At 52.9% G+C, this 12,684-nt stretch overlaps 2 protein-coding genes across 3 annotated transcripts in view; one reads left to right on the top strand and one right to left on the bottom strand.

The window, feature by feature from the left end:
• The window catches only part of ANKRD24 (ankyrin repeat domain 24), a 22,972-nt gene extending 17,345 nt beyond the window's left edge, over nt 1-5,627 (bottom strand). Inside the window, exon 1 of the mRNA XM_007460723.1 lies at nt 5,592-5,627. Within this exon, the coding sequence (XP_007460785.1) occupies nt 5,592-5,627 (36 nt within the window). The remainder of the gene's footprint in view (nt 1-5,591) is intronic.
• Nucleotides 5,628-8,968: 3,341 nt separating this feature from the next.
• The window catches only part of SIRT6 (sirtuin 6), a 6,927-nt gene continuing 3,211 nt past the window's right edge, over nt 8,969-12,684 (top strand). For both annotated transcript variants that reach the window (XM_007460519.1, XM_007460518.1), the window contains exons 1-4: nt 8,969-9,034; nt 10,146-10,273; nt 11,627-11,809; nt 12,090-12,149. In XM_007460519.1, the coding sequence (XP_007460581.1) occupies nt 8,969-9,034; nt 10,146-10,273; nt 11,627-11,809; nt 12,090-12,149 (437 nt within the window). The remainder of the gene's footprint in view (nt 9,035-10,145; nt 10,274-11,626; nt 11,810-12,089; nt 12,150-12,684) is intronic.

Raw genomic sequence — 12,684 nt, 5'->3', positions numbered from 1 at the left:
GGGGGGGGGGGGGTGTGACCCTCTCAGGCTTGTCCAGAGAGGAGACTGAAATGGATCTCCCAGCTCAGGCCTCGGATTTCCAACCGCCCTCAGCCTGTCCTTCTGGATGCCAGACAAGCTCAGAAGCCCCCCGCCATGGGCCAAGGGCGTCGCTGTCCCGGTAGGGGCTTAGGCCAAGTCTTAGCATCACCTCACTCCTCTCTCACCCCACACCCAATCCGGCAGCCAACCCCACCAACTGTAAACTATGTCCAGGGACCCCTTCTCACCCATGGTCCAGCCCCATCACAATTCTATCTGGAGATCACCTCCTCCCAGGCCTCCCCGCTTCTGTTCCCCTCCCTGGTCCACAGCTTCCTAAAGCCTGCATCAGAGCATTTCTCTCTTCTGCTCAAAAGCCTCCAGCGACTTTGCTCGGCATCAAATGCTAACTGCTCACAGAGCCCAGGAGGTTCTATGGCAAGGGGTCCAACTGCCAACTGAGGTCCCCAGGGCTGGGGTGGGTGGCAAATCCCAGCCCACCCCCCCCCCACCTGGTTTGGTCCAGCTCAAGAGCTAAGAATGGTTTTTACACTTATAAGTGGTCAGGGGAAAAAAAAAATCAAAAGAAGAGTAATACTTCCTGACACATGAAAATTATATGAAATTCTCATTTCAGTGTCCATAAAACAAGCATTATTGGGATGGGGCTATGCCCATCCATTTTCAAATGGCCTATGGGAATTCCCCGGTGGTCCAATGGTTAGGACTCCATGCTTTCACTGCCGAGGGCCAGGGTTCAATCCCTGCTCAGGGAACTAAGATCCCACAAGCTGTGTGGCATGGCAAAAAAAAAAAAAAAAAATTACTTTCTGGCCCTTTACAGGAAAAATGTGCCTAGCTTTGCTCTAAACAATCCTCTTTGTCAACTCTCTGAGCTCATCTCCCCCTACCTTTCCCCTGGTCTATGACATCCTGCTGCAGTGGCCTCCTTTCTGGTCCTCAGACAGCTCTGCCCACCTCCGGGCCTTTGCCCTTGCTGTGTCCTCCACCCGGAATGCCCTCCTTCCTCCACTGCCCACAACGCTGATTCCTTTACTGTCTTTTGCACTGGAAGACACCTCTTCAGAGAGCCCTTCTTTGATCACCCCTTGTCACTCTGACCCCTTAGTGGGGGGTTATTTTTCCTTCATCGTTCTTATCACTACCTGACGTCATCCTGTGTACCTTTCTGAAAATATTGTTTCCTCTTGATCTCTCCACAGAATGTCACCTCTACACAGGCAGGAATTTTTGTCCCCCTTAGTCACTGCTGCTGGATCCCCAGCAGGTACCGGGTATAGATTTTGAAGGGCCCGGTGCAAAATGAAAATGCAGGGCCCCTTGTTGAAAAATTATGAAGAATTTCAAGATGGGGAGAAATGAGTATGAAACCAAACACGGGGCCCTTCGTGGCTCAGTGTCGGTGTGTGTGTGTGTGTGTGTGTGTGTGTGTGTGTGTGTAGCGGGTGTGTGTGTGTGTGTGTGTGTGTGTGTGTGTGTGAAGCGGGCCCTGATCTCCAGCCCACAGTAGGTGCTGAATAAATGTTTGTTGAATGAATTAAAGAAATAGTGACTCATTTAAAATAAAGTCACATATCTAATATATATCTATATGTACATTTGTTCATTTCAAGAGTACTTTTCAGGGCATCCTAATAATAAACTACAAGCTACAAAATTCAGTCAATCCCCTAGTGCCTGTGTTGATCTAATAGCAATAAACTACTTTGTTCAAACTGAAAAAAAAAAGTAAAAGAAACAGTGACTCTGGGAATAAAAGTGAGGGAGAGACAGACAGACAGATTTTCCAAAAAGTGTTGAGGCACCGGGAGTTTACGAATCTCTAAAATTTTCTACAAATCCGCAATCTTCTTCCATGTAGGATTTTTCTAAAACCTGAAATAAGGGCAGGAGGTTGATGGGAATCCAAAGACTAGGCTCCCGGCTCCAGTTAACTCCCATTTTTTTTTTTTTTTTTTGTGGCATCGCGTGTCATGTGGGATCTTAGTTCCCTGAACAAGGGACCAAACCCGTGCTCCCTGCATTGAAAGTGCAGAGTCTTAACCACTGGACCACCAGGGAAGTCCCTCCCATCTTATGGATGGAAAAACTGAGGCCCAGAGAGGGTGCGAGAAGGCTCAGAGCAAGTAGGGCGCTCTGCTGGGACCTGGCAGAGCAGGCTGTATCATGAGAAGAAGCAGAAAGGAGCGGGGAGGGCGCGTCGGGCAGGTTGTGTGCTGAGAATGGGAAACGGAAGGTCCGGAGAGATGGAGACGGAGGTGGAGACGGACCACTGCAGTCACTGCAGTTGCGGGTGTTTGCTTTCTTCCCTCGGGGCAGCCGAACAAAAGCTGAACCTGACTCCTGCATTTGGCAGAGAAACTGGAGCCTGGCAGGTAGAGGGACTGACAGGGGTGGGGGGCAGTTTTGGGGGGGGGAGTGGAGGCCCAGCTTCTCCTCTCCTTCCTCCCCCAGGTCTCCCATCTGCCGTGCCCGCTCCAGCCCAGGTGGGCTCTGCTCGCTGCCCCCGCCCTCCCTGACACACCCAGAGACCCTCACACCCAGGCTGAGGTTTTAACACCCTTCTATTCCTGCCCTCCTCATCTTGACACTGTGCCAGGCACCTATCAAAACACACCCACGTCCCAAATTAGGTGGGGTTTTTTTGTTTTTTTTTCTTTAAATTAAGGGTACTTTAATTAATTCATTTATTTTTGGCTGTGTTGGGTCTTCGTTTCTGTGCAAGGGCTTTCTCTAGTTGTGGCGAGCGGGGGGCCACTCTTCATCGCAGTGTGCGGGCCTCTCACTGTCGCGGCCTCTCTTGTTGCGGAGCACAGGCTCCAGATGCGCAGGCTCAGTAGTTGTGGCTCACGGGCCTAGTTGCTCCGCGGCATGTGGGATCCTCCCGGACCGGGGCACAAACCCGCGCCCCCTGCATTAGCAGGCAGATTCTCAACCACTGCGCCACCAGGGAAGCCCCTAGGTGTTTTGTTGTTGTTGTTGTTGTTGTTTTTAAGCGGCACGAATGTTTTGAAGGATTGGATTTCAATAGGACTCTGCTTTTGAAATTCAACAATCCTGTGGTTTGGTTTACCACTGGCTACAACTTCTCGGGAATTTTTAGCGGGAAATGTGAACACTAACTAGGAATCGATTTCAAACGGGATGAAAATTTTAGGATCGTTTCGCAGTGAATGAAGCTAACCCCATGCCACGTTTTGTAGGGCTTAACAATTTATTCCTTGCTCTGGTGCCCTCTCTCTCTCTTGCTTTCTCTCTCCCTCCCCCTCTCCCTCTCCTTCCCTCTCACTTCAATCAATGCACTTTCCCCCCAACCAAGGCCCAATAACACAGTCCTAGTAACACAGGTGTTTCTAGTAACACAGCCCAGGGAGAAGGCTTACTCATTTATAAAGTGGAGATAAAAGCTCCTACCCTACATGATTGTTATGAAGGTTAAAGGAGCTGACATCTGCAAAGCACATGGATATCTCCTTGTAGTGTTTGAAAACAAATAAATAAAAACAAAAATGGAATGAAATAAATAAAAATGAGTTCAACGGCATTGAATTTAAATTTTAAACGTTAAAATAAACAAAATGAAAGGAATGTTAAAATTGGCAAATAATAAAAATACATTTAAAAATCTTTTTTTTTTGGGGGGGGGGGAATTCCCTGGCGGTCCAGTGGTTAGGACTTTGAGCTTCCACTGCAGGGGGCACCGGTTCAATCCCTGGTCAGGGAACTAAGATCCCACAAGCCGCTCAGCACAGCCAAAATAAATAAATAAATAAAATAAAATAAAATAAAAATCAGTTGGGAAAGCTTTGGAAGGCCAGAGAATGGTGGAGATATACGCAAAGTCACAGAGCTAGTCAGGGGCAGAGGAAGGATTCGAACCCAGAGCCACCTGCCTTTAAAACCAGGCTTGGGACTTCCCTGGCGGTCCTGTGGTTAAGACTCTGCTCTTCCACAGCAGCAGCCACGGGTTCGATCCTTGGCTGGGGAACTAAGATCCTGCATGCCGTGCAGCAAGGCCAAAAATTTCTTTTAATTAAAAAATAAAACCAGGCTTGTTCCTCTGCCCCATTTTTGACATTCAAGGACTCCTCGGGCTGGGCCCTCTCGGGCCTCAGCTCCCCCTCACATTCTCTGCTCCAGCCAAAAGAACCTCTTCATCATCCCATTATGTCCCTGTATCAACCAGGCTCTGCCCAGCCTCCAGACCTTTGCTCACACTGGTCCCCATCCCCCTCCCTGTGTGCCTTCACTTGTCTAACTAAATCTTCCCCGTCCTTCCAGGTTCTGCTCCAGCACCACCTCCTCCAGGTAGCCGCCCTGATTGCCTTGGGCCTTCCGGATGGGAAGGCCCTGTCATGGGAGAAAGACCAAGGGCTCTAAAGTCAGACACATGTGGGTTTGAATCTCCCTGTTGCCACTTTACTCTGTGACCAGGAGAGGTGAGTTAACCTCTCTGGACCCTGGTTTCTTTGGGCTGTAATTGGGAAGTCTAGCCTAACAGAGGCCAGTGCTCAGGAAGGCTGGCTGCCAGACTCTACATGTGATTGCTCTCTTAGCTTCTGTCACGCTGTACCCTGGACCAGCCTGCACACTGGCAGGGACTAGCAGGGCCGGGAGGGAGTGGGTAATGAGTGAGGAAGGAGCACAGTCTCTGGAAGTTCACAGCCCAAAATATAGCTGCAAGAGAAGCCAGCTAGACCCCACCTCAGGGCCTTTGCACTGGCTGTTCCCTCTGCCTGGAATGCAGTTCCTGCAAATACACACATGATTTCCTCCTCCTTTCCCTTCTGATCTTTACTCTAATATCAGCTTCTTGGTGAGGCCTTTCCAGACAACCTGCTTTAAAACTGCAACCATCTCCCCTGCTCCAGATGCTTTAAATTCCCTTTCTTTGCTTTCTTTGTCTCCCTGGTACAAAATATGCCTTTTCACTTATTTATCTTGTTTAGCATCCATCGCCCCAACACAGCTGTCAGCTCCACAAGGGCAGGGATTTCGGTCTGCCCTGTTCACTGCTGTGTCCTTTGTGCCTAGAACAGCACCCAATACAAATATTTGCTGAATAAATACTCAAAAGCAAGAAATCAGGGTCCCTGAGAAAGTGAGGCCCCAGAAAAGCAAGTGGTCACTGTAGCTGGGAATAGAGATTTTCCGGAAGAAATGTTCTTGGAGACAAATTGTGAGCGATGGGGAGGATCTGATGCACAGTAGTACAGGGAAGAGAATTGCAGGTGGAGGGAACAGCCTGGACAAAGGCATGGTGGCTGGAAAGCTTGAACAGGAAGTAATGTGGAGATCAGGGCAGCAGGGGGCAGTAGAGAGGTAAGGGAGGGGAGGTGGCCAGAGGCTAAAAGGGTAAACTTGAACCTGTGGATGGTGGGCAACCACGGAAGAGTTTTGAACAGGGAGGGGCTTGGTCATACTGCCAAAAGAATCTGATGACAGACAGAGGACAGCAGTCCAAGGGCCCAGTGGATCTTCAGCCAGGTCCTGGGGGACAGGAGCCTGAAGTTGGGGGACGTCAGGCATCTCAGTGGCCTCAGACTCACCTCTGTCTTCTTAAATCGTGCCCGGAGGGTCTTCATGGCCAGTGTCAGGTGTTTATCCTCTTCCCAGGCCACCTACAGAAGGCCAGGGGGTAAGGGACATCAATCCTGGTGGGCAGGAGAGTCGTCCGCCTCCCACTCCTCAAAAGTACCACTTCCTCCTCCCCCCTGGCCATCCCAGCCCCTAGAGCAGGACATGAACCTATCCTATCTTCTAAATGCTGTGTGTCCTTCAGCAGGTCACTTGCCCTGTGTTTTACATCTCTCTTCCATAAAATGCAGGAAAGAAACCCCTCTTACCCAACTTGTGGCCAGTTTCCTGTGAGGTCCCTAGCATACAGCCTGGCAAACATAGGTGCTCAATAAATGTATCCCACCAGTATTCCCTGTTGCCCAAGTAGATCAGGCTTTTTCTGGTTTCAAGCTTTTATCTGTGCAGTTACTTCTACCTAGGATGCCTTTTTTTTTTTTTCCTTCTCTGGTGAACTCCTATTCATCCTTCACAGCCCAGTTCCAAAATCCCATGGTGTTCTGATCAGCTTTGCCTCTTACTAGTAGGCAGAACTCTAACTCCTCAAACTGGGTTCCCCCAGCTCTTCCTCTGCCCCACCCCTGGCTCCAGAGGCTGGAAGTGTCCAGACTGGTTCTGTTTTCTTGAATAGTTAGGGGCTCCTGGGGGCCCAGGCCCAGAGCCGAGGCATCTTAGCACACAGGCATGTTTCTTGGAAAGTCAGAAAGAAAATCCTTGCAGCTAAGTCCCCTTACACCAGCCTGGCTCCTGTGTGAGTGAGAGCACGGAGGCAAGTCACCCAAGGTGGGCAGAGGTCCGGGGTGATGGCTGCATGCATGTGTGTGCACGTGTGAGCACAAGGTATGTGTGTGCATGCATGTCTGTCCAGCTTAGCCTGTTTTGTGTTTTGTGCATGTGCAGGTATAGAGGTCAGGCAGGGATCTCAAGGGGGCATTTTGCCAGGTGTCTGGCTAGGAATTCCTTTCTATGTCTGAGTGGGATTTCTGTTAAGACATATCCTTCACCAGTCCTTTTACCTGCTCACCTGCCCATGAATTCTCCAAATCATCTTTCCACCCATCCACTCACCTGTGCATCCATCCTCCCACCAAAGCACTTCTACATCCACCCACTGTCCACCATCCGCCCAACTTATGTTCTCATGGTTCTCCACGTACCCTTCAACAGTACTCTATCCACCATCCACCCACCATCCACCTGCCCATCCACCCACCATCCACTGATCCATCCACCCACCATCCACTCACCCATCCAATCACCCACTGGCCACTACCCACCCACTCATCCACCCAGCTCATCTTCTCATGGCTCTTCACGCACCCTTCAACCATCCTTCATCCACCACCCACCCACCATCCCATCCACCTGCCCATCCACCCACCCAACCACTCATCCAACCACCTATCTACCTCAACTATGCACCCACCCATACAGCCAACACCCACCTACCATCTACCCACCCAACCATCCTTCATCCACCACCCACTGACCCATCTACTTACCGCACATCCATCCAAAACCCACCCACCCATCCATCCACTTGTTCATCCACCCTCCCATCCATCTACTGCCCATCCTTTCATTCACCCCTTCAATTTAGCCCATTCAATCAATGTACCCATTCACTCACCACCCACTCCACCCACCCTTTTTCTTTACTCCTGTCTAACGGGCTCAATCACACCCAGAGCAGGGTGTAACTGACACCCAAGAGAGAAGTCCGCAGGTTGCCTGGGCAGGAGGGAATCCGCAGGCTTGGGGGAGGGGGAAGTATCCTCATCTAGGGAGCCGCTTCCTGGAAGAGGTGATGATATATGAACAGGGCCTGATGGCTGGGCAGGGGATATTGAGCTGCAGCAGGAGAAAAAAAGGGTACGTACCCTAGACAGCGCAAAGGCTGGGAAGTGGGAGGTGCACGCATGAATGAGCGTGTGTGTGGGTGTCAGCGTGCCTCAGCATAGCTGGGACACACACCAGCCTTTCCTTTCTCCCACATGCCAGGGATCAGGGGCAAGGAGCCTGAGGCCCTAAGGGGAGCCTCCATCCCAGGCCTCCCTTAACTCCTTCCCCTCCTACCTCCTGCAGCTCCAGTGACTCCAGCACCAGGCCACTGTGTCCACTGCCAGCTCTGGTTACCTGCTCCCAGCTGGGCCACCAGCTCGCACCAGCAGCTCCCAGCTCTCAGCTCTGACACCTGATCAGCTCTGAGCGGGCAGCTGCCCCAGGGGGCCGGGGATGAGCAGAGGGAGGAGACAGGCTGGTAGCAGGGCTGTCTGTTGGCCGAGGGGCTCTGGTGGGAAGACACCGATGTTCTTCCTGACCACGGCTGGACGGATTTCAGTTTCTGGAATGAGCCACCCTTTCCCTCTCTTCTCAGCCTTTGTACTTGCGGTCCCTGTGCCAGGAGCCCTCTTTCTGTACCTCCTGTCACCCCCAACTGGCTGATTCTCCCCACCTCAATCGTACTCACTGTTCAGATCTTTGCTGCAACATCCCCTCCTCCAGGAAGCCTTCCTGCTTGCCCCCAGGCTGGGTCAGGCGCCTCCTCTGAGCTCCTTCATTGCCCAGTGCCCTCATTACAACCCACTCACTCTAAGTCACCATTGCCCGGTCACAGGGTGCTGCCTGTGTTCTCCAGCGTCTCCCCAGTAAACAGTAGGTGCTCAATACGTTTCTTAAATGAGTCCTCAAGGCCTCCAGTCCCAGTGATTGTGAGCAGTTTCTCCAACCTCTTGGTGAAGTCAGGACCTGTCCTGCTGAGTGATAATCATCCACCTGGATAACGTTCAGGTAACTTAGAGTGGCGTCCGTAACCCTTCCTAATGAGGCCCCAAATTGCCACCCTGAGGCCCCCGCACACATGCACAGGTACCCTGCATTTGTAAATTTAGAAACTTATGAAATGTGCAGGGGAAAAAACCTTGGACTCGAAGCATAAGTCCTGGGTCCCTTCTCTCATGCTCTGTCGTGTGAGGGGTGGGGTGCGGGGAAGGGGAGCATCAGTTTACTCATTTGTAAAAAGGGGAAAGAGGGAACCGATAGCTTGCGCCCCTCATTTTAGAGGTGACTAGAGAACTCTCACGTGGGCAGTCCCCTAGTTTCCAGCCCGGGTCACTGGACAGCCCTATTCCCGCCACCATCCACATCCCCAGCGCAGTAGGAAGTTGGCTGCTCTTTGCCAGCAATTAATATGGCGACTGAGGCGTTAGCGCGAGCCGCATGCGCCTTGGGGAGAAGAGGCCGGGTAGAGGATGAGAAGGCGGCTCCTCCTTCTTCCTCGTCCTACCCCGTTTCCGGCGGAAGCGGCCGCAACAAGGGAAACTTTATTGTTCCCGTTGGGGCCTGGAGGATGTCGGTGAATTATGCGGCGGGGCTGTCGCCGTACGCGGACAAGGGCAAGTGCGGCCTCCCCGAGGTGAGCGCAGCCGGGTGTCCCGACGGCCGTCGTCAGGGCCGTGGGCTGGGCGGGGCCGGCTGGCAGCGGGCATTCTGGGAGTATCAGGAGACACTGAAGCTAGACAATGGGAGGGACTTCCCAGTGAGGAGGGGGCGGGAAGTGACGCCCCAGCGCGCCTGGGGACGCGACCACGCCCAGCTCCGGATCGGTCAGGCTGGGACTGAGGCTAGGACCCAGGTCGGGAAGTCCTGAAGTTCTGACGGGGTACCAGGGGCTGTAGTTCCAGGCGGAAGGCACTACCGGGGCAAAGGCGCGGAGGTGGGAATAAACAAACTTGGAGAACAGATTAGGCCAGAGAGGTTACCAAAACCAGGCCAAGCTGGGCCTCAAGTGCCAAGCTGGGGAGCTGACACCATCCTGAGGGGGATGAGGAAGGGTTTTGAGCTGGGGAGGAACTTGGAGGATGTAAGTCAGAAAGACCCCTCCAGCCACGCTGAGAGGAAGTCCCCCACCATACACTGAGACCTTGGCGGGGTAACTTCCTTTCGGGTCTCTTCTTCTGTAAACGGGGGAGAAGATTGCCCCCACCCCACAAAGGCTCGTGCGTCCCTTCTGAGTCAGGCATTAGTGAGCTCCCAGGTGGTGTGAAGCCCCACCCCTCTCCTGCCTGGTTTCCATTTTATTCCACAAACATTTATTAAGCACCTACCATGCACCAGACACTTTCTCCGCCCTGGGGCCACATCGGAAGGTGAGAGGCCTCGAAATATGGCGTGGTTAGTTTGTATGGGCTGGGTAATTTCATAGGCTAGTGAGTGGGAGAATTATTCCAGCTATTTCGGGGAAGGGGTGGGGATTTCCAGGAATTGGGCCACGGCTCACTTTTTGGCCATTTATGGTTAGCCTTTGAACTGTCCTGGCACCTGTGGGTATTAATACATTTAGTATATGCTGAGGTATTACAATGAGTGTATAATGAGGCTCCAGGTCTACTGGAAGTCGAATCTTCCGCCATCTTGGACCTTTGACCAGTTTTTGTTATGTCCTACGGCAGTGTCATTCTTTTAAAGGTTGTGCCCTGCCCCCTTCCCTCCTGTTTCACTCCCTTACACTCTCTCCCACCCAACAGGTCTTTGACCCCCCTGAGGAGTTGGAGCGGAAGGTATGGGAGCTGGCACAGCTGGTCTGGCAGTCCTCCAACGTGGTGTTCCACACGGGCGCGGGCATCAGCACAGCCTCAGGCATCCCCGACTTCAGGTCCGTGCGCATGGAGGGAAGTCAAGGCAGGGCTTCCCTGTGAGCTCACAGATGTCTGGCCATCGGAACCCCTCCTGCCGCCTTCCCTCCCGCTGAGTCTGGGGTGATCTGTCAGTCCCCTGGGGTGTTGGGTATGGGAAAGACCCTTCCTTTGGAGCATGTCCCTTTATATCACACCCAACATTCCATTCCACCGGCCAGAACTTGGTCACCTGACTACACCTAGTTCCGAGTGATGCTGGGAAATGTAGTCTTTGGTCTAGGCTCACTGCAAGGCTAAGTAGTGGGGTTCTATTATTACCAGAGAAAAAGGGGAGAATTGATATCAAGGACAATTAGCTCCATACTCACTCACAAATATTTTTCTGTCAGACCTCTGGTGGGAAAAGTGGCTTAACCACCTGGACCTCAGTTTCCTCACATGTAAGTAGGGTGTGAGGCCAGATAATGTCTAACTTTAGGCAGCCTGTGTTAGACAAGAGTCTCATTGATGAAAAAGCAGGGGTCTCTAACTGGTGGCCTCCGAGTGGCCCCTGTAGGTGCTGACTTTGCAACCCTACCCCGTAGGGCAGGCCTATCACAATTGTGCTCTCTTTCTAAGGCCTCTCAGGCCCACGGAGCAGACTCTTACAGCAGAAGAGCAGATTCCTCGTTCTTGGAGGAATGTTAGAATTTTAAGGTGTGAATCTCACCCCCCCCCCTTCCATAACCTGCCATGGCTCCCCATTGCCACACAGGAGAGTTCTAAGCACTTCAGGCTGGAAATCAAAGCTGTTCCCAACCTAGCCCTGGATCAGCTCTCCAACCTCAGCCCCTGCAGCCCCTGCAGCCCCCAGACCACTCACAGGCTGTTGCCAGCCCCCTGGCCTTTGCTTACCTCTTCTGTCTGAGCTGCCCGGCCCTTTCCTGTCTGTTCAAGAGACAGCTCAGCCTCCTCCAGGAAGCCTTCCCACAGTTCCACAAAGAGCCCTCACCGCTTCTACTGGGCCAGCCCAGCCCCGGGTTCCTCCCTCTGCCCCAGCCCCACAGAACTGGAGGGTCTGTGTCCACCTATGTCTCTCCCCACAAGATGGAGGACTCCTTAACGGCAGGGCCTGGGTCCCCTAGGGCCCCAGCATCACCCAGCGCAGGGCCAGGCTCAGTGCAGCAGCATTAAGTGTCGGTTGGATTGAATAGTTAATTTCTGCCCTTGTGTACCACGTTCTCCCTCCTTCCTCCCCCACCCCCTCTTTTGACTGTGTTACTCTGTCTCTCTCTGATTCTCTTTCTCTGCCTCTGTTTCTCTGTCTCCTTTTCCATTCCCTGTCTTCCTGATCCCTAAGCTCTCTCTGTCTCTCCCGCCTGCCACTTCAGGGGCCCCCATGGCGTCTGGACGATGGAGGAGCAGGGCCTGGCCCCCAAGTTCGACACCACCTTCGAGAACGCGCGGCCCACGAAGACTCACATGGCACTGGTGCAGCTGGAGCGCGTGGGCCTCCTGCGCTTCCTGGTCAGCCAGAACGTGGACGGGCTGCACGTGCGCTCTGGCTTCCCCAGGTGCACCCCGCGTCCAGCCCCGCTCAGCCTTGGGCAGGCTGCCCCTCTCTCCGAGCCTCAGTTTCCTCATCTGGAAAACGGGTGTTGATTGCAGCCCCTCCCTCTCAAGGCCACTGTGGCGATTCAGCCAGGAGAGGTGCTTGGTGCTCAGCTGCCAGTGTCAGTGTCTGCTAGACGGGCACGTCTGGAGAATCGAAATCCCCTCTTCCTGGTCCTGGGGGTGGATTCCAGCCCTGAGCCCTCTGGATCCCCTCCACTAAGCCTCTTCCTTCTCCCACAGGGACAAGCTGGCAGAGCTTCACGGAAACATGTTTGTAGAAGAATGTGTCAAGTGTAAGACGTGAGTGCCACCACGGAGGGTAGGGGCGGGGGCCCAAGGTGTGGATGACCCAGGTCGGGCTCTGCAGAAGGGCCTTGTGAGTTGAACCTGATGTTTCCAGAGACGAGGGTGTGACCCTCCCAGGGTGGGACTTGAGGGCGTATCTTCCTCCCGGGAGGTGTATTCATTTCCTGCAGCTGCTGTAACAAACTGCCACAACCTGAGTACCTTAAAACAACAGAAACTGATAGTCGTATGGGTCTGAAAGCTCGAAGTCCACAATCAAGGTGTTGGCAGGGCCGTGCTCTGCCTGAACCCTGTCGGGGAGGATCCTTCCTGTCTCTTCCAGCTCCTCATGGTTTCCGACCATCCTTGGCTGTAGACTCATCACACCGACCTCTGAATCTTTTATCACATTTCCGTGTCCCTGTGTGTCTGTGTCCTCTCCTCTTTTTTTTTTTTTTTTTTTTTTTATTTTCTCTTTTTGCTTTTGTTTTTTTTTTGCGGTACGTGGGCCTCTCCCTGTCGTGGCCTCTCCCATTGCGGAGCACTGGCT

Source organism: Lipotes vexillifer, unplaced genomic scaffold, assembly GCF_000442215.2.
Source record: "Lipotes vexillifer unplaced genomic scaffold, Lipotes_vexillifer_v1.1 scaffold1011, whole genome shotgun sequence".
NCBI lineage: Eukaryota > Metazoa > Chordata > Mammalia > Artiodactyla > Lipotidae > Lipotes > Lipotes vexillifer.
The sequence above is the reverse complement of the archived record's forward strand: the minus strand, read 5'-3'. Positions and strand labels throughout refer to the sequence as shown.